The sequence below is a fragment of the Phacochoerus africanus genome, chromosome 1, assembly GCF_016906955.1.
Source record: "Phacochoerus africanus isolate WHEZ1 chromosome 1, ROS_Pafr_v1, whole genome shotgun sequence".
NCBI lineage: Eukaryota > Metazoa > Chordata > Mammalia > Artiodactyla > Suidae > Phacochoerus > Phacochoerus africanus.
In genome coordinates, this window is record NC_062544.1 from 44,699,985 (window position 1) to 44,726,566 (window position 26,582).

Below are 26,582 nucleotides of genomic sequence, written 5' to 3' on the forward strand. Positions count from 1 at the left end.
TAAGCTTAAGGAGTTCCTGTCATGGCTCAGTGGTTAAAGAATCCAACTAGGAACCATGAGGTTTCGGGTTCAATCCCTGGCCTTGCTCAGTGGGTTAAGGATCCGGCGTTGCCCTGAGCTGTGGTGTAGGTTGCAGACGCAGTTCGGACCCCACGTTGCTGTGGCTCTGGCGTAGGCCGGCAGCTACGGCTCCGATTTGACCCCTAGCCTGGGAACCTCCGTATACTGTGAGAGTGACCCAAGAAATGGCAAAAAGACAAAAAAAAAAAAAAAACTTAGAAAATGAAGAGGAAGAAGATGGAAGAGGTGAAGGAGGAGGAGGAAGGGAGGAAGGAAGAGGAGGAACAGAAGAGGAAGAAGTGTCAGCCTTGGGACTTATGCAACTATAACAAAGAGTCTATCACTGCTTTCTCTGTCCCAGGACTTCTAGGAAGTCATTAATGATTTTTAATCAGTTTACCTGTCCCAAGAGGAGCTTGGGATTCCCTTATCATGACAGTGAAATGTTTCGTAGGAGTTCCCTTCATGGTGCAGTGGTTAACGAATTCGACTAGGAACCGTGAGGTTGCGGGTTTGATCCTTGGCCTTTCAGTGGGTTAAGGATCTGGCGTTGCCGTGTGCTGTGGTGTAGGTCGCAGACGTGGCTTGGATCCCATGTTGCTGTGGTTCTGGCATAGGCCGACAGCTACAGCTCTAATTAGACCCCTAGCCTGGGGACCTCCATATGCTGCGGGAAGCAGCCCTAGAAAAGACAAAAAGACCAAAATAAATAAGTAAAATGTTTTGTAAAGTGAGTGGTTGTTCCCTAATTTATCCATGGTAGTTTTTTAGGTGTTTTTTGTTTTGTTTTGTTTTGTTTTTTAATTTTGCTTTTTAGGGCCACACCTGTGGCGTATGGAAGCTCCCAGGCTAGGAGTGGAATCAGAGCTACAGCTGCCGGCCTACACCACAGCCACAGCAAGGTGGGATCCGAGCCATTTCTATGACCTTCACCACAGCTCACCACAGCTCATGGCAATGCCAGATCCCCCACCCACTGAGTGAGACCAAAGATCGAACCCGCATCCTCATGACCTCATGCACACTAGTTGAATTTGTTTCCACTGTGCTACAGTAGGAACTCCTTCATTTTTTTTTTTTTTTTAAGCTGACTTACTTGTACTGACTTACTTGCCTTAGGGTGAGAAGTTGGAAATGAGGAGAATCAAAGGTTAAACACCACTTGTGTGATAAGTGCAAGACCCAGACTGATTGCATTCAATCCTGACTTGTACTGCCTGACTATGAATGGAAACAAAGATAGGGCATATTGGAATTTGTGGGACACAGCTAAAGCAATGCTAAAGGAGAAATTTATAGCACTAAAGACATTCATTAGTAGAAAAAGTATTGGTCAATAATCTAAGTGCTAACCTCAAGAATCTAGAAAAAGAAGAGTAAACTAAATCCAAAGAAAACAGAAGAAATAATATAGAGAAGAATAGAAATCAATGAAATTGAAAACAGAAAAATAAGAAATAATTCTTTGACAAGATCAGTAAAATTGACAAACCTCTAGCAATAATGACAAAGAGGAGTTCCCGTCGTGGCGCAGTGGTTAACGCATCCGACTAGGAACCATGAGGTTGTAGGTTCGATCCCTGGCCTTGCTCAGCGGGCTTAACGACCCGGAACCTCCCCATGCCATGGGAGTGGCCCTAGATAATGGCAAAAAAAAAAAAAAAAAAGATAATGACAAAGAGAAAATTAAAGAAAATACAAATTATCACCATCAGGAATGACCCTACAATCATCTAGAAGATAATAAGAGACTACAGCAAACAACTCTTACTATTTAAATGCAATGGATCAATTCCTCAAAAAAGACTACCACAGTTCATCCAATAGGAAATATTATTTGAATAATATTTGCTTGGATTGTGCATTGCTTTGGCAGTGGTATAGGCCAGCAGCTACAGCTCCATTCAACCCTTAGCCCAGGAATTTCCATGTGCCACAGGTGTGGCCCTAAAAAGGAAAAAGAAACACACACACACTATTAAGGAAATTAAATTCATAACTTCAAAATTTCCAGAAAAAGAAAAATTCCCGTCATCAGGCCTAGGTGATTTCACTGGAGACGTCTATAAACTTTTAAATGGGAGCTCCCTGGTGGCTCAGCAAGTTAAAGATCCAGTCTTTTCACTTCTATGGCTCAGGCCACTTTTGTGGCAGGGGTTTGATCCCTGGCCCAGGAATTTCCACATGCCATGAGCATGGCCAGGAGAAAAAAAAAAAAAAAAAGTTCCTATTGTGGTTCAGCAGGTTAGGGACCCAACAAGGTCTCCATGAAGATGTTTGTTCCAGCCCTGGCCTCACTCAGTGGGTTAAGGATCCAGGATTGCCACAAGTTACAGTGTAGGTCACAGATGCAGCATGGATATTGCGTTGCTATGCCAGTGATGTAGGCTGGCAGTCGCAGCTCCATTTGACCCTTAGCCCAAGAATTTCCATATGCCACAGTTGTGGCCCTAAAAAGAAAGAAGAAAACACACACACACACTCACAAGTAACAAATGTCTGTGAGGATGTGGAGAAAAGGGAAACCTAGAACACTGTTGGTGGGAATGTAAATTGCTGTAGACATTGTGGAAAATAGTAGGTTCCTCAAAAAACTAAAACTAGGAGTTCCCTAGTGGCCTAAGCAGTTTGAGGATCCAGCACTGTCACAGCTGTGGCTTGGCTCTCTGCTGTGCTGCAGATTCAGTCCCTGGCCTGGGAACTTCGCAGCCAAAGAAAAAAAACCTAAATATGGAACTACCATATGCTTCAGCAATTCTACTCAGGGGTATGTGTCTGAATAAAATGAAGAAAAAAAAACTTTTAAATAAAATTAATATCAATTCTACATAATCTCTTCCATAAGTGATAAGAGAAGGGAACTTTTCTCAGTTATGTTTATTAAGCTAGTATTATTCTAATATGAAAATGTGACAGAGATGATATAAAAAACAAACATACAGACCAGTACTCCACATTAATACAGATACAGAAATCCTTGCCAAAATATTAACAAACAGAATTCAGAAGTATGTTAAAAAGAATTGTGCGCCATGACAAAGTAGAGTTTGTCCTAGGAATGTAAGTCTGGTTCAATATTTGAAAATCAATCAATGTAATCCATCATATTAAGCAGCTACAGAAGAAAAATCACATGATGATATCAATTGATGTAGACAGGGCATTTGAACTATCATCCATAATGATGCAAGTTCAATCCCTGGCCTCACTCAGTGGGTTAAGGATCTGGCGTTGCCATGAACTGTGGTTGTAGGTTGCAGATGTGGCTCGGATCTGGTGTTGGTATGGCTATGGTGTAGGCCAGCGGCTACAGCTCTGATTGGACCCCTAGCCTGGGAACCTCCATATGCTGCCAGTGCAGCCCTAAAAAAAGACAAAAAAAAAAAGAAGAGCATTTGACAAAATTTAATACACATTAATGATAAAAAAAAAAAACTCAGAAAAATGGTGGTGGAGTGGAACTTTTTCAGTTTGATAAAGAGTTGTACAAAAAAACCCTAGAACTAACATTTTACTTACTGATGAAAGACTGAATTCTTTGCTCCTAAGACCAGGAACAAAGCAAATATGTCCACTCTCTCTCATAGTCAGCATAGTGCTGGAAATTCTAGCCAGTGCAAAAAGGCAAGAAAAGAAAAGAAAAAGCATCTATATTGAAAAGGAAAAAAGAGGGAGTTCCCATCATGGCGCAGCAGAAACGAATCCGATGAGGAACCATGAGGTTGTAGGTTCAATCCTTGGCTTTGCTCAGTGGATTAAGGATCTGGCGTTGCTGTGCACTGTGGTATAAGTCACAGACATGGCTCAGATCTGACGTTGCTGTGGCTGTGGTCTAGGCCAGCAGCTGTAGCTCTGATTGGACCCCTAGCCTTGGGAACCTCCATATGCTGAGGGGTGTGGCCCTTAAAAAAAAAAAAAGGAAGAAAGAAAAGGAAAGGAAAGGAAAAAATAAAACTTCCTTTTTTGCACAGCTTGGTTGTCTACATAGAAAATCCTAAGGAACCTATGAAAAAAATCCTTCAACTAGTGACTTGTGCAGTGTCACAGGATAGAAGATCAATACACAAAAACAAATTTATTTCTGTGTACCAGAAATGAACCTGTGGACACCAAAATTAAAACCGCAATAACAATTAAAATCATGCAATAAAAATGTTTAAGTGTGAATAAAACAAAATACATACAAGATTTGTATACCAAAAACTGTAAAATGCTGATGAAAGAAACCAAAGATCTAAACAAATGGAAAAACATACCATGTTCGTGGATTAGAAGATTCAGTGTAGTAAACTGCATGCTCTCCAAATTCATAACAGGTTCATGCCATGTCTGTCAAACTCCAGCAAGATGTTTTTGTAGATATAGACAAGATTATCTAAAATTTATATAGAAAGGCATAAAAATAGGATAATTAAAACAATTTTGAAAAAGAAAATGGGGGTAATCTGTCTACCCAGTTTCAAGACTTAGTATGTAGCTACAGAAAGCAAGACTATGTGGTATTGGCTAAAGAATAGACACACAGATCAATGGAAAGGAATAGAGAACTCAGAACTAGACTCACACAAATATGCTCAACTGATCTTTGTCAAAGGTCCAAATGCAGTTCATTGGAAGAAGTCCTCTTCAACAGGAGTCAACAAGTGGTGCTGGAGCAATTCAACATGGAAAGGAGAGGAGGGGAGGGGAGAGGAACAGGGAGGGGAAGGGAAAGGAAAAAGGGAAGGAAGGGGAAGGGGGAAAGGAAGGAAAGGGAAAGAAAGGAAAGGGAGAGGAGAGAAGGAGGGAGGAAGGAAAGAAAGAAGGAAGGAAGGAAAAGGGAGAGAGTGAAAAAGAGAAAAGAGAAGAGAGAGGGTGGAGGAGAGAGAAAGAAAGAAAATTTTGCTACTATTTAAGACATAGCACTTCATTGCTGCTTTTACCAAGTACAGATGCCTGGAAGAATATTAAAAGGGAGAGATTTGGAGAGAAACTGGGTTCCCAGCTGCAGTCTTTCAGTAAGAACAGCAGTCCTAGTATTTATCCATTTTCAGGGGTCTCTGAGGGCTTCAGGGGTCTCTGTGGTCATAGTTTGCAGTTAACCTAGAGAAGAATCGCAACCTCAACATGAATCTCCAATCAAAAAAACATCTAAGCAAGTCTCAGGTGGGCAAGGGATGTGTCTGACATTGGTTTCTTCACCTGAAGGAGTGTGAAGCACCTGGATTCTGCCTAACCAGCCTAGCTTGTTCCAACAAGCCCTGAAAAGTTAATCAGAATGTGTAACTTCGTCTGTTTTTATTCAAGAAGAAAACATGAAAAACCGAAACGTGGCCTATATTGATTCCAAAAACAGAGAAGTATTTTAATAAAGGTGGCCTTTTTTAGCAAGAATTTGTACAACCCAAGGCTAGGCTACCATCACTGCCCTATACCACTTACCACCTCCAATAAATGTGTGCAGCATCTGTCTGCCTAGCTGGAGTTGCTTTCCAAAGACACTTTCAGATTCTGCATTGTTCAAACTAAGTCAGGATAAACCTGCCTGTTATGTCCCAAATTATGCTGATTAAATTTTATCATCTTCACAAAATGTTTTAATCAATCAATTACAGCAAAATTACAAAAGATTTAATAGGGCCATAAAAATACATAGTTTATATGAACATAGCAACAATCATCATCTCTCTTCAGCTCAACAGCTGGGTCTGTCTTGAGGACAATTCATTTATCTGCAAAGAGCATAATAAATGAACAGGCAAATAAAGTCTGCCCATAAATTTCACAGGCCAAACATTTTTAAAGGCTGTTGAAATGTCTCATTCCAGGATGTACACCCTTAATGCATGCGGTTTCTGGACGTCAAGTGGACACAGTGAAGCTGCTGTTGAAGATGGGAGCCAACATTAACATGCAGGACACTTACGGCCGCACAAGTCTATGCCTGGCAACCTATCTGGTACCAAGTGCATCTGTGGAGGGCATTAAGGAGTCAGGTGGACTAAATGTGTTGTTGTGGGGCCCCACTTGCTGAAGAGTGTTCTTAGATTTATGCAGCTGGCCATTAGAACTTAAAATCATTGCTTTAATCATCTCCAACAGTTATATCACCACTTAGAGTTGATTTCATGGATTTAAGTCATTCTGTATCTTCCTAACAATCCTATAAGACAGAGGTGATACTGCCATTAGAAAATATTCTTCCATCTTAACTGCATCAGAATTTCCCTTGAGGGATTTCCGGACACACGTGGTACTCCTCCTAAGAATGCCCTCCCTTAATACCCTGAGTAGGTGGTAGCACATAAGCTGCAGTTAACCTCTCTGGGATAGGATTAGTTGAGTGGAAGCTGAAGGATGAACAAAGTAAGGAATGTTAAGACCTGGGAAGATGATGGGTAGGGAATAGGAGCAAAATACCAGGCTCTTCAGGGACAGCACCAAGCACAGGATTCAACCCACTATCAGTGCTCATCTTAAAAATTGTATAGATCCAGTCCTCAACACAACACATTTCCATCTGGCATTTCCCAGCATTAGCAAGTTTGGTAAAGCCTTACTGAAAATCTTCAAGCCTCTCTTCTCTCAAACCTCTCCTTCAGTCCTTCTGGAAGACCCCAGGGCTATCTTGAGTCCATTCAATCAAGTCCTTCTTGGTGCCACTGTTGCTACCGATGCAGCTTCTTGCATTTGCTGTTGCTGCCTGTTGACAGTTGTGGATTTGCCCATGGTGTCCTGAAGCTGCTCTAATCAAGCAGAACACTTCCCTTCCCCAAACACCACACTTTCCTGCCACAAGCTAGCATAGCTGCTAGCATTCCCCAATCCTCACAGAGCTTTTCTTAGAAACTACTCTTTTATCTCTTGTTTGCATGCCCTCTTCCCCTAGGATTCACATATGAAACTGGAAAGAATTTTTCAAAGTGTTGGGGTGCTTGTTTCAAATGTAGGTTCCTGGATTACACCCTAGACCTCCTGAGTCAGACATTCTGGGAGTAGGACAGGGGTTGTGGGTGGAGAGGGATGTGCCTGCGTGTTACACAAACCTCCTCAGCAATTTTTATGTCCATTCAAGTTTGAAAAACACCGGTCTGTGTGCAGCAAGTTAAGTCCGTTGTCTCAGATAGACCTGTGACTGCTCTGCCCAACTCCCACCCCTTCTAACACATGCCCTAATAACTACTCTTGCTATGGACTTACTTGGTGTCTGAGCTGAGGAAAAGAGAACATTTGGATCAAGGGTTGGAGGAAGGGAATAGAGATGGTTTCCAAAGTTAATAGCCACCAGCATACTGAATAGAGTGTAACCAAGCCGTACTTCTTTCAGAGTTCTAAAATTCAAAATTTCAAGTTTCTTGGGCTTGACAGCCACTTACGGGACTTGGAAGCAAGTTCTCCTTTAGATCACAGTGAACAGCAAGCCTAGCAAGGTGCCACCATTGCAGGCAGCTCTTTCTAGGAACGCATTCTAAGGAGCTGCATATGGAAGTATGCCCACATGACAGCAGGTGGCATTACCATCTTACTGTTGGCCCCACCTCTGTTTGGCAGCCCAAGGCAGGGCCCCTCTCTGGCTCTCCTGAGGCTCCCTGGGTAGAGTAGGGCTATGTGGTATAGTAGTGATTGCACTGTAAAGCCCACCACTCCTGCAGTGTTTAAATTCAAGTATTAAAGAAAAACTCAGCAAAGGGAGAACTTAGAAATTGTCTCAGTCACAACTTCAAACTCAATATACAAATAAACTTACCACAGATGTGTGACCTTAGGCAAATTTCACCTCTTTTTGCCTCTTTCACATTTGTAAAATGTAGTAAGTTCATCACAGTTGAAAGAGAATCACCCAGCACATAGTAGGTATAAAACATATTTGTTGATTCTGAATAGTGACCATGGGTTTCAGATGTATTCAATTGTTTTCTGATTTGTTTTCTGGGAAAAAAAAAGAAAGAAAGAAAAGAAAAAGAAAACCACATACACACATATTCCAGGAAATGTTGCAAAATGAAAAAAATGTTTCAAGTCCTCCCCCATCAGAAGATTTGTTTTTTAAAAACTGTAAAACTTTGGCAACTCTGAAATTTGTCCAGCATGCCTTTCTTTTGGGTTTCCTGGTCATATTTTTTTTTTTTCATTTTAATCAGAGAACTTGATGACTTGGGCATTAGCAACTAAAACCAGATTTAATACATTAGTAAACTATGACTCAAGATTGAAAGTTATTTGGTTCTACTTAAGCATTAGATATCATTGGTCAGTTCTACAAAGCCATTTTCAGTCTTAGAACCTATGAATTTTGATGTGCTTTTGTTGAAAGATTTTTTTTCCCTAGACTTTTCAGAACCGAAAGGTCTTTTTCTTATCGTTACCTTTCTTTTTCCTTCATGCATTTAGGAGCATTTTTATTTTTATAGCTTATACTATTGCAGGGGAAAATCATCAGTAATCTTTTTCTTGTTACTGGGTAATCTTGAGGCTTAGCTATACAGGAATGGAAAAAGGCTGGAAAAATAGAGAGTTATTATTATTCCTATGGTAATTTCCTTTACTTATAAGTCTACTTATAATTAAGTGAGTGACCCAAGTGATTCTGGATGAATGTAGGAGCCATTCTCCTTGGCATGTGAGCCAAACCCAGTAATTAGCAATTACTTAAAGTATTAATGAACAGAAAGGGAGGACTAAGTTGCAATTATATTTGTCCTTTGAAATAGGAGAGACAGTGGAGAAATGACCCAGCCGTAAGTGCTAACCGAGGAGGGGCACTATCAGGTCTCAATCTAGAGAACTAGTAGACAGCAAGGAGTTCACAGAGATTTTCTTGGGGAATTCACACAACACCCACAAACCCTTAGAGGGCACTAGTGATACCCCCATATCCATCCAGCAGCAGAAAGATGAGTCAACAAGGTAGCAGAGTGCCATCCTTTGGAGTAGGGCTTTGCTTAGGATTCTTGGCATCAGGAAGGGGACTAGCAAGATCTTATCTTTGTGGCTACTAGCAAGGGAACTTGGAAAAGAGGACAAAGGGCCATTTATCAGATATAGATACACTGATGCATAAGTGAGGCTGGGACTCAAGAATGACAAAGGAGCTCAGTTTTGAATTAGATCATGACATCAAGGTCAGGTCATTGATAAGCATAATTTGGAGCTAAGCCTTAGAAGCTAATTAATCACCCCCATCACATGCCACATTTGGCTCTAGAAACTGAGTATATAAAACTGAAATACCAGTGAGTGGCCCTAGAAATGGGGAGGCAGGGGCAGAATAAAGAGTCTAGGAATCAGTCTGCATTTTATAGGGTAAAGATCCTCCAAAAAACTTGGAATCCACACCTCAAGACCTTCATCCTTCTGTTGTCTAAGTTGGAGCTATGGCCCTTAACCAGCCACTTCAGGTCAAATAGAACATGTTTTTAGCCAAACTAAAGGAAAAAGGGAAAGAAAACTGAAAAAATTTTGTTGGACAATGTTATGTGAGATCATGTTATATAATGATGCTCTTGCTCTTCCAGGGTTGGCTGGAAGGCTGTGTGAGTCTACTCAGAAATGGTGCCAAGCACAATATCCCAGATAAAAATGGCCGTCTGCCCCTGCATGCTGCCACTGCTGAGCCCGATGTGAGGTAAATATCTGGGTTCACAGGACTCTCAAGTTGGGAGGCACCTGGCTTGGATTAGAAGGTCATCTAGCAAAAATACAAAAAAAAAAAAAAAGGAAGGTCATCTAATCCAACCCTCTGTGGCAAATAAAAACAAAATCCATCCTTTTTTTTTTCTTTTGTAGTTGCAGCAGACAGAACCGTAATTCAGTGAATCAAAATATCCTAGAATAATCTCAACTCTAATCTCAGTCCCCTCCTACTGATTTAAGAAGAAATGCTACTTGTCATCATCTGAATTCATGTATTCATTCATTCAGTTAATCAGTCAATTATCAATTCAGTAACTATGTATTGAGTACTTATTATGGGCCAAGCACTGTTCTAGGCCCTCACAATTCCTCAGTGAGCAAGACAGAACCTCTGACCTCACAGAGCTTACTTTCTAGTGAAGAATTAGTGACACACTAGTAAACAGGTAAATAGGATAATTGTAAATAGTGACGACTACTATGACAGAAACTAAACAGGGTAAAAGAACACTGATGGGGCAGAAACGTTATTGTCTGAACTCAGAGTCATGCCATTGTTTATGGGCTGGAAGGAAGCAGACCTAGCAAAGGAGACTGAGACAGGGGGGACCATTTGGGTTAGAAGGAAACCAGGACTGTGAGCTACTGGAGGCCACGTGAAGAAAGGTCCTCAAATAAGTTGGATGAAAGAGAAAGTCACGTTTTTGTAAGACAATTGAACAACAAAGGGAAAAGCTTTGCCCAGACCAAGTGTAGCTACCCCATTCCTCTGTATGTAAATGGCCTGGGTCTTCAACCTCTCCAAAGTCCCCCTTCTAGAAGCTTGATAACAGTGTTTCCTGAACCTCTGCTGATAGACCAGGCCTCTAACAGGAATTTCGCATTCCCCAGAGCTAGGCTGCAGGCCAGCACCATGGGGGGGCTGTTCTGCTCCCACTTCCTCCATTCCCTGCATCCAGAAGTAAACTGAAGCCATGTGGGGGCTGAGGGAGACCAGGGCCCCTTCCAGGTTAAGAGGTAACAGGGTTTCTTCATTTCAATCTGTTTTAAAGTAAAAGGACTTGGGAAATTCCAGGACTCTTCCCAACTAAGTGTTGACTCTTATTATCGTTGGATCACATCCAGGAATAATAGAAAACTAGGATTTACTCAAAGCCCAACAAAACAAGGAAGTTTAGAGAAGAAACACTAAGCCCAGAGCTAACAATCAGTAGACATCATAAAAAAGATGACTACCTTTTGATGAAAAACAAGTGACTTTTCTAGACAGCCACAAAAATATTTAGTCACAAAATCATACTGTTTTCCTAAGAGTAATCTTTAGAAAATATATTTTAAATGTACTTTTTAAGCCTGTTCTGCTTCAATTTACTCCACTTAGATGCTTTTTACCTGCCTTACTCAGAGTAGTCATTTCAAAATCTACCTGATTCTGTAAGATGAACATCTGCTCTAGTTATGGTATTAAAGCTGTTGTAGCAAATAAAGCCCAAAGCTTTATTTTGGGCTTTTTAACATAATAAAAGCCCAAACATTTTAACATAATAAAAGCTTAGTCCAAAGTAGGTTTCCTGGATGGAGAGTGGCTCCCCTCCACAAATGGTTCAGGGGCCCAAGCTTTTTCCATCTTGAGGCATCATCAAGATCACAGAATCCTCATGGTTCAGCCTTCAGATGGACTAAGAGGGGTGTAGATAAACCTCACTTCTTTCTTTAAAATCTCAGCCTGCAAATGACACAGTTCACTTTGGCACACATTCCATAAATAAAGACGAATTATTTGGCCATAAGAAGCTCTGGGGAATATAGTCACTGACCAAGAATCCATCTTCCTGCAATGACTCCAGTCCGAGAACAGGGGACATGAATTTTAGTGAAAAGCTCTCTCCGCCATTAAGCCATTGTACCTGGGGGGTGACTAAGCCTCCATAGTCAAAATCACACTCAAGATCATTTTGGTCAATACATTAGGCTCGTCATCTGAAATCACTGCAATAATAAATTAAAAACCAATTCAAGCACACTTCCTCAATTGTGGACCCATTAGTCTGTTTCTTATTATGCCAGCAGTGCCCCTAGACTCTCTAGAATCTATATTACATCACTAGAACTGAAATAACATGGAACTGTAGCTTTACCTTCTCTTGAAATTGTACCACCACCTTCCGAAGAACTGAAGCCATAAACATCTTCTGTGTGCTGATGATATAATTTTATTATCCTAAATGAACAGTTAGCTGATTCTGGAAGATAAAGTTCTGCTTTTATGTTATGGTAATGCTAGCTGCTGTTAACTAGCAAAACCTGAAGGTTAAAATTAATACTCTGGAGTTCCCATGGTAGCTCAGCAGGTTAAGAACCCGACTTAGTGTCCGTGAGGATACAAGTTCCATCCCTGGCCCCACTCAGTGAATTAAGGATCCAGCACTGCTGTGGCTGCGGTGTAGGCCAGCAGCTGCAGCTCCAATTCAACATGTAACCCAAAATTTCCATATGCTGCAAGTGCAGCCCTGAAAAAAGAAAAAAAAAAAAAAAAGAAGATGATTCAGTATTCCAAAACCAAAAGTAGCATTTCTGGAAAATATTCTCCAAAAATGAATGGAGTTAAACTTTAACAACCCATATAGCAAATTAACTAGTTTTGTTACCTAGAAAACATTTCAAAACTAGCTTGAATCAAAGGATTGCTTATGGAATTGAATTGCTTAAAATTAGGTATTTTTTCATTGTTTTATTGAGAAATGTTATGGCTGTGGCAAAGTTTGATAACATCTGCATTAAATGTTTCAAGCCGAAACTAACTGAACCAGAGAAATTGGCCTTCAGTCACCCATTCATTTGAGTGTCTGCATGGACTCAGAATCATTTTCTGAGGAAAAAAATCTTGGTCTGTCTTATGGGCAATTCCTAATCCTAAAATCATAATATAAAAGAGAATGACCTTCCATTAGGCTGTATGCAAACTTGTTTGCTTAATTTTCCTAAGCAGACACAGCTTTAGGCCAGCTTGTCTGACCATTAAAGCATATAGGTCTGCAGTTACAACAAGGATGACAAATACCACTGATTATTTACCTTGTTCTGAGCAAAGTTCTGAGTGCTTTCCACATACTATCACTTCTAATCTTGTTCACACTTTTTTTGTGGTAGATAGTGTTTCTATCCCCATTTTATAGATGTGAAAGCTCAGGCATCAAGAACATAATTAATTGCCTAACGCTTGTGTGAAGATAATTAAGCTGCCAAAGGCATCTGCTCTATTCCTGAAGCCCACTGCTGTGGGTTCTGTAGAATCTGAAGACCACTGCTGTGGATCCTGTAGTCTTATTCATTTCTGCTGAGCCACAATGGGAACTCCAAGAAAAATTTCTCCTAAAGGAGTAATTTCTGTACTTCTGATAAATTATTTTTTATTTTTATTATGTGGACCCTGAGCTTTATGATCGTATTTCTCTCTTTGTATATTTAGAAAACTCAAAGCCCAATTTGTGTCTCACCTCTGGCATACACACAGGAACATAATTATGTGTTCTTTAGCCTGCCCTTGTTTTCTCTTTGCCTGGTTTCTTTCCTTGTGATCTTGTTTTACTATATGTCTCTGAAAACCCAGCTAAAATCTTTTTTTTTTTCTTTTTGGATTGAGTTAAAGGGAGGCCAGGAGTTACAATGACTGAGGATGAGTCTGGCTCTATCTCTTACAGACTGGGTTTTGAGAAAGTCAACATGTCAAGGTTCAGTTAGCTTTCTAATCTAGAAAGTAGGAATAATATACTACTTACCCCATAAGTGAGTAGACAGAAGTAAATGAAAAAATGTGTAGAGAGCACTGAACACTGTCCATTGTCACTGTTTAGTATGTGTTAGTGATGGTGATGAGGGTGACGCTATTAATGACGATGATGATGATAGAAGACAGATAGAAATAAAGAAGCACCATAGACCAGCGCTAAAGAATGGAAGCCTACTACCGCTACCCACCAGCTCTCACCCTGGCCTTCTTCACCTTAGCCCACAAAGGTTCACAAAAAATGTATCTGCATACACAGGTGCATGCACACACAGTCCCACAGCTACTGACATGTGCACACATTTACTGCACAGGTTTTCAGGGTAAGGACAGCACTCCTATTTGTACTGACCTGGAATGTAGAGCACTATGAGATTTGAGAACTCAACAAACATCAAACTCAACCATTCAGCGCCCCCCCCCCGAAACTCCCTTTCCTACATTTGTCAGTGCACATATATCTCTATTTTTCCTCTAACATGAGCATATGGCATATGTACGAGCAACACTGTGGTCTTGTACTCAGATATTCATACTCCTTTTAAAATCCGCTAATGTTTAGATTTCCAAACAGCACACTCCTTCTACTCCATGCTCCCTGGAGGCTATTTAGAGTGAAGTCTCAAACCCAAGCTGCCTATAAACAAACCAAAGGGACACTTCAGTTAGCCTTTTGCCTCCAGAGAGATTTTGGTTCTTTGATAGAAACATCTCACTAGCAAACCAAACAGTGCCAGTACACAGCCTTAGCTAAGCTACAGCTCAGTGGGGAGTTAAGCTGCTGCAGGGATGAAGGACCTGTAATTAAGAACACAAAGGCCAGTTGGATGGACAAAAGCAAAGGAGCACAGGTTTCATCTCACGAGTTCCTTTCCTCCTTTAAACACTGCTTCTCAGCAGGTCTGAGTTTTCTCCTTTCAACTCCCCGTGGCTTTTCTTGCTTCCTTGGCTGGGACATTCAGAGGGCGCCTGTGTGAAAGAGGGGGCATGATCATTAAGACAAAGCTCCAAAGAGCACAGAGTTGTGTTTGCACAAGGCTGCACATGCTAGAATTAGAAGGCAAGCAGCAATTTCCTCTGAAAGCAGCCACAGGGCTCTCTGAAGGTCTTTTTCATGGTCTCCATGGTTACCAGAAGATTTTTTTTTTCTTTTTTTTTCCTGCCAAAGCACCAGTAGCTCTGCCTCTTTTCATTGCTCTTGACTGCAGCCAGAAGGGAGAAGAAAATCACTTCTTTGGAGTCCTTTTCTCTAGTTTCTAGGTGATACATTCTAACCTGCCATGGATATTTCACTGCAGCATACTCTCCCCTCCAGGCAGCCTCAGGGACAAGGAAGTGGATGGATGGCTTGGTACCCTTTTTCCAACCCATCTCTGGGCAGAACCAACTCCAGGGCTGTGAGCCCAAGGGGCAAGCCAGAGAACCTCAAGGAGACGGCCCTCCCCAGGAGACATGTAATTGATCTCTCTCTGGCCTACTGATCCCCTAATGGCAAGCAGGGATCCCAAAATATAAAGGGTAGGAGCTTTTTAAAAAATTAATCATTATACAGAACTGATTATAGTACCCAAGTCCATTCTAAGTGCTTTTATGCATTGACTCATTTAAAGTTACAACGAATCTTTAAGAAGTAGATGTTGTTATTATCTTTATTTTACAGATGAGAAAATATAGGCACCAAGAGTCTCATAACCTGCCCAAGGTCACTGGCAAATTGGTGAGGAAGCAGGGGCTCTAATGGAGGCAGCCTGGCCCTAGCCTCTGTGTTTGCTTACTCACCACACTGCCTGTCTGGGAAATCTCCTGCTGGGGGCCTGTGCCTGCTGCCCTGGCAGCTGGGATGAGGGGACCTTATCCCACTGCCTGGAGATCTGAGAGGAGGAGGGTTTGAGCTGGTGTTAATAGGAGATTGGGCTGGGAAGTATGGGAGAAGTACAGCTAGGCCGCCTTAGCACAAAACAGAAGCTCCGAGAAAACAAAACTAAGAGGTCTGCACATCTACTGGTGATTAAGACAGATGTGGGACAAGTATCTTGCAGATCACCTCTGAACCACAGAACAGTATAGAAGCACCAGGTTGGAAACCAAACACCTGGTTTCTAGTCCAAGCTGGACCACCAAGGCAATGTGTGATGGCCTTAGCAGGCAATGGAGTGTATCAGGTCACTTGCTCTCATGAGCAAGAGAGCAAGAGAGAGAATACTAAGCTGTGATTTTTTTTTTTTCCCCCCACTTAGGGCCATACCAATATGGAAGTTCCCAGGCTAGGGGTCAAATTGGAGCTACAGCTGCTGGCCACAGCCACAGCCACAGCAGCATAGGATCTGAGGGACGTCTGCAACCTACACCACAGCTCACAGCAACACCAGATCCTTACCCCACTGAGCGAGGCCAGGGATCAAACCTGCAACCTCATGGTTCCTAGTCGGATTCTTTTCCACTGCACCACAACTCCTATCTGCGAATTTTTAACCAGCTTTGAAGATCAATAAGTCTTAGAGACTTAGGAATCAAATGGAGGCAAGCAGTATAGATTGGTACATATCACTCAAGGTGGGACAGAAAAGACATGAAATAGCAAAAGAGGTTACTAAGAAAATTTAAAGGAAGACTATTTAAAATTAACCAACAAGAGATGGTGACAATCCCCCCCACCCCCCAGCAAAATCAGGAAAATGGTCCACCCCTAGACCACAAGGCAAAAGGAAGGAAGCTGGTAATGGAACCTGCCAAAAGGTGGGCAATAGGTAGTCGTGGCTGTAGCGGTAGGAGGGGGGGCTACCTGGCAGGAGCCAAGGCCTTTAGTAGAGGAAAAAAGTCATTGTGAGAAAAGGAAGTGGCTTATCCCTCCTGTGGGTTCTCCCACTGGCCAAACTCAATGGAATGTCAGAGGGCAGGGAAGCTGGATGATGAAGTTGCTGGAGGTCAGCCTTCAGAGCAAGATATTGCAGGGCAGAGAATGGACTTGAGAGGCAAATAGAGAAACATCTAGCACAGGGCTCACCCTGTGACCTGGGGAGGCTGATCCCAGTTCTCGTCTGGTTACAGCTAACTCCCCCCCCCCCCGCCACTCCCCCTCCCCGCCACCCCCGTGTGATCATGCTGCTGTGGAGCAGTTGCAGAAGATCCTAACTGGGTACAGATGACCTCAGTGTGCTCAGGGTTAGCTGAGGATAACCAGATTGGACCACAACTGACCTCTCACTCCCTCCCACTCTCCCTCCCACAGTACTTCAGACCAAATGTTCCTTGGACATTAGACAATGGCCATTAATAGGTGGGGGAGGGGATGTCAGGAGAAGATAAGAGCAGAGAGGAGAAAAAGAGAAGGAAAGAGAGAAAGAAGATAGCTACCAGTTACTCTTTCCACATAAAGCAGCTATAAGGGAAAAAAAAGTGTTAACAAAAATGCAATTATTTGTAGCATCTTCCTACCTAATAGAGGAATTCTAGAATTCAGGATAAAAGAGGTGTTCTGTTTGCAGTCATAGCTGCTGTGCTTTTAAAATCTGTGTACTAGGAGCTTTACACTTGTTATGTTGTTTAACCCTCACCACCACCACTGGTGTCATCCTTGTTACTGGAGTGAAGATACAGAAGCTCAGAGAAGTCATTCAGTTGTGAGGCCAGAATTAAATCACAGCATTATCCTGGCTCCCCAAATGACAGTGGCAAGACCAGATTTAAATCTTAGGCTTGGGAGTTCGTGGCTCAGCAGAAATGAATCTGACTTCTAACCATGAGGACGCAGGTTCAATCCCTGGCCCCGCTTAGCGGGTTAAGAATCTCGCATTGCCATGAGCTGTGGTGTAGATCACAGATGTGGCTCAGATCTGGTGTTGCTGTGGCCATGGTGTAGGCTGGCAGCTACAGCTCCAATTGGACCCCTAGCCTGGGAACCTCTATATGCCTCTGGTGCAGCCCTAAAAAGACAAAAAAAAAAAAAAATCTTAGGCTGGTTAGATCACCTCCACTGAAGTAGTCCATCCTCCAAGTTCTCCTTGTAACACAGTATGATCAGCCCCTCTCTCTTTTCTTCCATTATGGGTAGCAATTTAATATTTAGGACCTTAGATATCATCTAAGCTGAGAGACAATGGAAATAGGATTTGGGAGGAGGCTAAACAATTTCATTTTTCAAATAATTCTTTCACAATAATTTCTGAATTCCCTTCATTGTCCCTGTAAATAATCTTTTTTCATCTTGGTAAGTATAATTAGTTTTCTGGGGCAACCATAACAAAATATCACAGGCTGAGTGGCTTAAACAAACAATTTATTTTTTCTTGGTTCTGAAGGCTGGAAGTCCAACATCAAGGTGCCAGTAGGGTTGGTTTCTTCTGAGGCGCTCTCCTTGGCTTACAGATGGCCATCCTCTTGCTGCCTCTTCACATGCTGTTCACCGCAAGAGCATGTCTCTGATGTTGCTGCTCTGTGTCCTCTCTCTCACTCTTTCTCTTTTTTGACTGCACCCACAGCATGCAGAAGTCTCAGGCCAGGGATTAAACCCATGCCACAGCAGCCACCCGAGCCACAGATGCTTAACCTGCTGTGCCACAAGGGAACTCCCTGTAATCTCCTCTTTTTTTTTTTTCTTTTTGTCTTTTTAGGGCTGCACCCACAGCATAGGGAGGTTCTCAGGCTAGGGGTCGAATCTACAGAGCTACAGGTGCCAGCCTACACCATAGCCACAGCAACTCGGGATGCAAGCCTTGACTGCTACATACACAAACGCCAGATCCTTAACCCACTGAGCAAGGCCAGGGATCGAACCTGAGTCCTCGTGGATGCTAGTCAGATTCATTTCCGATGAACCACAACAGGAACTCTTATAATCTCCTCTTCTTAGGAGAACACCAGTCAAACTGAATTAGAGCCTACCCTAATCCTTCATTTTAACTTAATTTCCTTTTTAAAGGTTCTGTCTACAAATGTAATCACATTCTGAGGCACACAGGGGCTAGAACTTCAACATACAAATTTGAGGGGATACATCTGCCTATAACAATGTGTTTCCATTGATTAATTCATTTAGCGCTTTTCTTGGTGGTTCCTAAATCTGACTGTTTACCAGAATTTCCTGAACAGCTTATTTAAACTGTAGAAATTGGACTTCTCTCCAGACCTCTTGAGTCAGAAACCCTGAATATAGAGCCCAGGTATTTGTGGTTTTTAAAAAAAAAATCTCCCCGGCGTATACTGAGGTGGAGCCAGGGTTAAAACTTCTGGGTTAAGTATTCTAGAAGTAACACTTACTGTGTTCCAGACATGCTTTAAATGCCGCATGCATATTAACTCCTTTAATCTTCACACTGAGCTATAAGGTAGGAACTTTGTATTATTCCTCTTTTACAAATGAGGACACATAGGCACAGAAGTTAAGTTCCTTGCCTGCAGTCACAGAGTTGGTCAGCGATAGGGATGGGATGTGAACCCAGGCAGTCCAGCTCCCGTGTTCTGGGCTCCTGACCACTACACTCAACTGCTTCTCTCTCACAGATGGTGTGTTGACCTCAGTCAACCAACTATGCGACCCAAGTGGAATAAGAACTGGAAGCTGAGAATCACTGACAACTGTTTCACACTGATTCCTGTCATTGCATGCTTAGATATTTGTATGTTTTCGAAAGAATCAGCAACGTTGTAAAGGCTGACTGCATCCTGGTATAACTTAACACATTTAGAAATCATGACACACATACCTAGTGGTAAAGCAATATGAAAGCACTCTGTAAGTTTATATAAAATGAATAAAGAGTAAGCCCTGGAGGACCTTGCTTCTTAGAGTGAACACAAAGAGATTCAGGTCTGGTGAACAAGATAAGCCTGAGGATTCACTCTCTCCGTTCCCTTTGGCCCCTCCAGGAGCACTAAGTGGGAAAAGAGATAGAAGCCTTCCTCCCACATGCCGCCTTGTGTCTTTTTACCTTTCATGCTGGCTTCTATTCCATGGTTTTTCCCTTAGTAAATGCAAAGGGCTGTGTTCATTCAGAGGCTTTCAACAGACTGTATTTCTAGTTGTATTCTCATACAGATTCTGTTCTTTTGAGCTACTTCTCCTGTTTTTCTTTACAGGCTCCTAACAGTCTTGGTACAACAGTCAAATCTCAGTGAGATTAATCACCAGGACAATGAGGTAAGCCTGCCCTCTCAAGGAACAGTTGGCCATTGTGCGTGTTAGGATGGGAAGAAGGGCTTTTCTGAACTATGAAGCTTCCTCTCACAAGATGGAATGGAGCAGTTTTGTGTTCCTACCCTGAGAGGGAAGCCTGTGTCTCCACAATTATTCCTCAGGCAGAAATTTATCCCACTGTGGGTGTGGGGAGCTTTTAATAGAGAAGGATTTATTGCATTAAGTACTTAAGCATTTATCATACCACTGAAATTTTGTAATTTCCCTTTGGACATTGAGAAATAGATATTGCTCTTTCCTGTCTTCTCGAGAACTAGAAACTTCATTGGCTGCCGATGCGCTCTCTCTGAGTGAAAGATGGCAGATAGATAATAATTCCAGGCTCCCTAATCCAGAAACCGCATTATTAATGCCAGTGGTCACAACTGATGTTTCCCTTATGTTGCAAGGCAATCCTGCACAAGGCTTCCAAGAAGGCAGCGGAGTACTCTCAACAAAGTTCCTGAAGGAGGGTGGATCAGATCAGGCAGGACTGCCCAGAGTAGCTCAGGATCTTGTATCTACTTAACTCTTTAAAAACCAGGTCTGGGAGTTCCCATTATGGCTCAGTGGTTAACGAATCCGACTAAGAACCATGAGGTTGCGGGTTCAATCCCTGGCCTTGCTCAGTGGGTTGGGGATCTGGCATTTCCATGAGCTGTGGTGTAGGTTGCAGACGTGGCTGGAATCCCATGTTGCTGTGGCTCTGGCGTAGGCCAGTGGCTACAGCTCTGATTCGACCCCTAGCCTGGGAACATCCATATGCTGTGGGTGTGGCCCTAAAAAGCAAAAAGACAAAAAAAAAAAAAAGCAGGTCTGATTTTCATTAGCCAGCCTGATTTCTTTAATAAGCTTTTTAAAAACTGATATAAATACCTGGTTTATAATGGAATTTTTTATAAATGTAAGCTTGGTTTGGCTGCACTTCACAAAGAATGTCTGGTTACGTTAAGAAAGTCTGATAGCACTGAAAACGCATATGCCCCAAGATAACACTGCTTTCAAGGAGGCCAGCTGGCCACAGACAAGACCGGAGGAGACCCCCGAACTGGGGCTGGGCCTCCCACTCCAACTTTGTCCTGTCCCTCTTCTTTCTTCTTCTTTTTTAGTCTTTTTAGGGCCTCACCCTCGGCATGTAGGCATATGGAGGTTCCCGGGCTAGGAGTCGAATCAGAGCTGCAGCTTCTGGCCTACACCACAGCAACGCAGGATCCAAGCCATGTCTGCAACCAACACCGACGGGAACTCCCTCCCTCTTCTTTCTTGAGTCTCCTGATCAAAGGCTTCTTTCCCACTAACTTGACACTAATGACCACGCCAAAAAGACCCTACTTCACAACCTAGACCTGATATTGGACTTCTTCCACTCCCATGTCTTCAGTGGTTTAAAGCAGAACCCCAGATGAGAGAGTATCGCAGTTTTAAACTTATGCTTTAAAAATGAGAACCAGGGAGTTCCCGTCGTGGCGCAGTGGTTAACGAATCCAACTAGGAACCATGAGGTTGCGGGTTCGGTCCCTGCCCTTGCTCAGTGGGTTAACGATCCAGCGTTGCCGTGAGCTGTGGTGTAGGTTGCAGACTCGGCTCGGATCCCGAGTTGCTGTGGCTCTGGCGAAGGCCGGCGGCTACAGCTCCGATTGGACCCCTAGCCTGGGAACCTCCATATGCTGTGGGATCGGCCCAAGAAATAGCAACAACAACGACAACAACAACAACAAAAAAAGACAAAAAGACAAAAAAAAATGAGAACCAGAGATGAGAAGGCACACTCCAATCACTCAATGGTGTGAAAGCAGGGAGCTTGAGGGCTCACAGTTTATGTCAATTAATCATGAACTTCTAGACTTTGGGCAACTTGCCAACCACTTCTTCCATTCCCAACTCCTACTCTCATCACCCACAGTGAGACTAATTAGAAAGGGAGCAAATTCAGTTATTCACACCCTAAATTCCTCTTATAGACATCCAACTTTGTCCACCCCTCAGTGGAGCTGAACAGCCCCTATCAAAATGACAGTTCTCTATTTTTCCCTGCCCTGGGAGGCCCCTGGCTGGTGGAGACAAGGAAAGTAGACAAAGATCTTTCTAATAGTGGTTATTGTAACACTTTTCAGATAAAATATGGTAAATATTGAAAAAGTCAGAGTTTCCATCACGGCTCAGTGGTTAAGGAACCCAACTAGTATCCATGAGGATGCAGATTAGATCCCTGGCCTTGTTCAGTGGGTTAAGGATGGGGCATTGCTGTGAGCTGTGGTGTAGGTCACAGCCATGGCTCAGATATGGCATTGCTGTGGCTGTGATGTAGGCTGACAGCCATAGCTCCAATTCGACCCCTAGCCTGGGAACTTCCATATGCTGCCCTAAAAAAACAAAAAGATCAAAAAAAAAAAGAAAGAAAGAAAGAAAAAGTCTCTAGTTATTCTCATGCAAAGCAAACTCCCAGAGAAGATGCCTCCTGCTCTTAACCAGCCTTCTGACCTGTTGGCTTTTTTTGAGCAGGAACCTCACAAAGAACACATCCCCCCCAGTGTTGAAGCTTCCTCTTTGCACTGTGTCACAGAATGTCTGAAATCCATTTGAAGCCAACTACTGAGGCTTGCCTGTGTTTTTCATTTATATATATATATATTTTTTTTTTTTTTTTGCTAGTGTGAGCCACTCCATATTGTATTTGCAAGGGCCAGTTTGCTCTTTGCCATTGGGAAATAAGGACAGTTCTGAAATGGAAAGAACACAGCCCAGGCTTTCTTTTTCACTTTTTACCTTGGTGGAGTTCCTGCCTTTGGATTTCTCAATTTCCTGAATAAGCAATTGCCTGCTGTCCACCTCCCTCAATCATTTTTCTAGTGAGTTCCAAACAGAATGTTATATATGAGGGGGTAACATAAAGCACACAAATCCCCTACATCATCAGCTAAATAACAGGAAGCAGAAAATAGCAAAGGCAAAAGAAATGAGAGAAAAGGTAAGCTAGTGCTTACAAAGCATTATGGTTTCCTAATGACAAGAAGAAAATACAAGATAGGGGAATTCCATCATGGCTCAGCAGAAATGAATTCCTTGGTATCCATGAGGACACAAGTTCGATCCCTGGCCTCACTCAGGGGGTTAAGGATCTGGCATTGCCGTGAGGCTGGCAGCTACATTTCCAATTAGACCCCTAGCCTGGGAACTTCTGTATGCCATGGGTATGGCACTTAAAAAAAAAAGAGAGAGAGAGCAGGATATAAGCCCTATGTTGCTTGAATAAAATTATTTTCAATTTTATTCAATAACTGTAGGACTCCCAAGCCTATCATGATAATGCTTGAAGATTATATTAAACTTAAAAGATTAAACTGAAACTAAAGAATGAAGAGAGGGAAAGAGGAAGAAAAAAATCTATTTCTGAAGCCACTCTATAATTACTCACATAAAACAAAGCATGGTATGTATCACTTTATATCAGGGAAATGAATATCACCTTAGAGGCTGTCCTGATCTGAGGTTGGTCACTTAAAATAATACTTTACATTATTAGTTTTTATTTGTATTGAGCAAGGCCAGGGTAGTTCTATTTTTAGGTTTTGTTCATTTGTTTGTTTGTTTGTCTGTTTTTGCTTTTTAGGACCGTACCTGCAGCATTTGGAAGTTCCCAGGCTAAGGGCTGAATCAGAGCTGCAGTTGCTGGCGTATGCCACAGCCACAGCAATGTGGAATCCGAGCCACATCTGTGACCTACACCACAGCTCACGGCAATGCCATATCCTTAACCCACTGAACAAGGCCAGGGATTGAACCCACCTCCTCAGGGATACTAGTTGTGTTCATAACCTGTGGAGCCACAACAGGAACTCCTACTTTTAGTTTGTTAAGGTACCAACATACTGTTCTCTACAGTGGCTGCACCATTTACATTCCCACCAACAGTGTACAAGGACTTCGTATTTTTATTTTTGATATGTATTTCTGGTTGTCCTTCAAAGTGATTGTATCAATTTATTGCTCCACCCACAGTGTAAAAGGGTGCTTATCACTGTTTTCCTATTACTATATTTTCTTTTTATTATTTTAATTTGCATTTCCCCAATAGCCAATGAGATCCAGCATAATTTCATAGTTACAACGGTCATTTTAGATCTTCTGTGACTTGCTTATCCAGATCCTTTGTCCATACATCTATTGGGTTACTTGTAATTTTCTTATAGATCCATAGAAGTTTGTTTTATATTCTTAACATCTTAACATTAATCCTTTGTCTGCTGTTGGATTGCAAATATTTTTTCACAGTTTGAATTTGTTCTTTTTTTTCTTTTGGCCACAACCACAGCATGTGGAAGTTCCCAGGCTAGGGATTGAACCCATGCCAAGCAGAAACCCAGGCTGCTGCAGCAACAACTCCAGATCCTTAATCCACTGTGCCACAAGGAAACTCCTCGTTCCTTAGTTAGAACTGTTTGTGGTTTCTTTTCCTGCACAGGAAGTTTCAAATAAGATATAATAAAAATGATCACTCACATCCATTGCAACTTTTGCTTTTGGTATCTTTTTAAAGAAGTCTTTCCCTAACCCAGGGACATAATTACATTATGCTAAAATTTCTTTTAGTTTGTTAAAAGATTTTTTTTTTAATGTGTAGTTCCTTTTCTGAACTCTTTGTTCTCATTCCAATGATCTGTTTGTTTTAACTGTTTCATTAACCATGCTCCTTAGTTATAAAGTGACTTGTTTAGAAACTATCCACACTGCAGAGTTTAACACAGTGGGAAAGGCCGGATGGATCTAATTGTCCTTTGAGCTTTTGTTCTTCTGGACCTGGGGGGAATCACTGACAAAGAGAGAGCCTTGTCTGTTACAGCTACAGAGAGTTAAGTTGCTAAACTCCTGGAATCTAACCTCTCCTGCTCTCATTTTCACTTTAACAGGAAGAGCGCCCCATCAAGAGGGGCTATGAACTGTTGGCATCTGGGTTAGGACTTTAAATTCATTTACTCAGAAAAGCATTCTTATGTGCCATATTTAGGATGGATTGTTGATCCTATATTAAATGTACATTTGGATATAAGTAGACTTTTGTGAGTGATCTGACAATCCAAACTTCATCACAACAGCACTCTCAGGAAATAAATCCAGGTTGTGAAAACAGATGTGAGCCTTTGGGTATAATTCTTAGTCCTGAAATCCTCTTACAACATTCCTAAGATATAAGCACAGGCAGAGGTTGTGCCTTATAAAGGCAAAATCAATAGAAAATGGTCCCTGACTCTAGAAATCCTTTTACTTCAGAGTTGGAAAATGGTAAAATAATAAACTTTTTAAAATGTTAATGTACCAGAATTTTTATCCAAGAAGGAACACCTTAGCAAATGGAGTAGAGTCACTACTGCTTAGGATCTCTCACTTCCCTCTCTCCCCTCAACCTCTTCTCCTCGTAAGATTCTAGAGGCAGACCATGTATTTTTTACTTCTGTGTCCCTAGAATCTAGTTCAGTAACTTGCACATAGTAGAGTCCTCCAAAAAATATATATTTGGATAAATAGATAATTAAATTACTAAACTGAAGGAAAAAAATCATGATTTGATTGTATTGGCCCTTTCTCTCTTTCTCTGTTTTGTTAGTCCAACTCGATACCCATTTTATTTACCAGACTTAATTCCAAGTGACTTTTGATTATTTCCAAAATCTGCTCTCGAAAAAATAAAATTTTGTATCATTTGAGATCTTCAAAAATGTACCGTAGACGCTAGGGTAGGTGTCCTTGCCAATTTTCCTGACCTGGACACATCTGGTGTGGTGGGGAAGCCAATGGATCCCTTCTCAGAAAAATATTTGAGATTACATAAAACAAAATACATAGGATTACAAAAAACTAATTATATTGAAGAACAGATATTAAAATATGTTAAAAATAAATTTGCAATAGTACTATCCAAGATTTTTTTATTAATGTGCCACAAATCTATATGATGTATAATTGTAAGGATTTTTTTCCAAATAAATTGAAGAAAACGGCTCTCATTACTGCACTTCTAACCATCTAGGTTTTTTAGAATCTTTTAAAGTATATCATTTATTCCAGTTCTTTTGTTCACCAAAGACCCTCTATAACTTTGGTGAGGGGGAGTCACAAAAGTAATAATATGTGAATGTTAAAATGTCAATCAGAGCAAACTGACTTCTATGAAATTCTAGATCCTTCAGATGATCTAAAATTGTTTTGCTGATCTCTTAGCCACCATGCTAAAATTCTGTCCCCCAGTGCACCAAGATGAGGGACGAACCAGGCACCCACCCATATCACACACTTCTCTCCCTGTGCCTTTCAGTGTCTGCAAGAGCTGATCTAAAAGTGCAGCTCTGAAGCATGAGAACTGCTAAGCACTGAATCAAATTTCTGATTCATAAAACATGAAAGTTACTGTGGTTTGGGAACAACAGAAAAAGTTCTGAGAAGCTGATAGGACTTGAAAGCCTTTAACTAAAATGTCGGTGGCCCAGGTTCAAGGCATATTACTCATCTGTACAAGTAAGCACTGTTCCAAAGCAACCCAACAGTTATCACACACAGTAAGTCCTGTCCTATCAGCAATTTTGAAATGGATCCTAAATCAACCAAAACTTAACATTTCCCTTCAAAACATTCTAGAGAGCTGTGCTCTTAAATGAAAGTTACTCTTCACTCGTTGAGCCAGTACTCTTGGTTTTTCAAAAAAGTGGAATTCTGCTGTCACTAGGGCCATCCAGGCGTTTGTTGGCACCGTGTCTTCAGGTGACTCCTAGATTTTCAGCCCTAAGATTTTTTGAAGGCCCAGTTGAATCTTTAATGACTCATTGAGGAGTGTCACAGTTTGGATGCAAGTGGCTGGCTCTGGTATTTTATACTCCCCTTGGATCCAAGGGAGCTTAGATAACCTGCAAGTCATTAATTATTTCTTCCTATGACAATTTATTGAACACCTACTCTGTG

General features: G+C 41.7%; 1 protein-coding gene across 1 annotated transcript in view; it reads left to right on the plus strand.

Annotated features, from left to right (window-relative positions):
* The window catches only part of ANKRD55 (ankyrin repeat domain 55), a 113,947-nt gene that overhangs the window by 45,945 nt on the left and 41,420 nt on the right, over positions 1–26,582 (plus strand). The window contains exons 4-6 of the mRNA XM_047758445.1: positions 5,868–5,998; positions 9,555–9,664; positions 19,535–19,595. Of these exons, the coding sequence (XP_047614401.1) occupies positions 5,868–5,998; positions 9,555–9,664; positions 19,535–19,595 (302 nt within the window). The remainder of the gene's footprint in view (positions 1–5,867; positions 5,999–9,554; positions 9,665–19,534; positions 19,596–26,582) is intronic.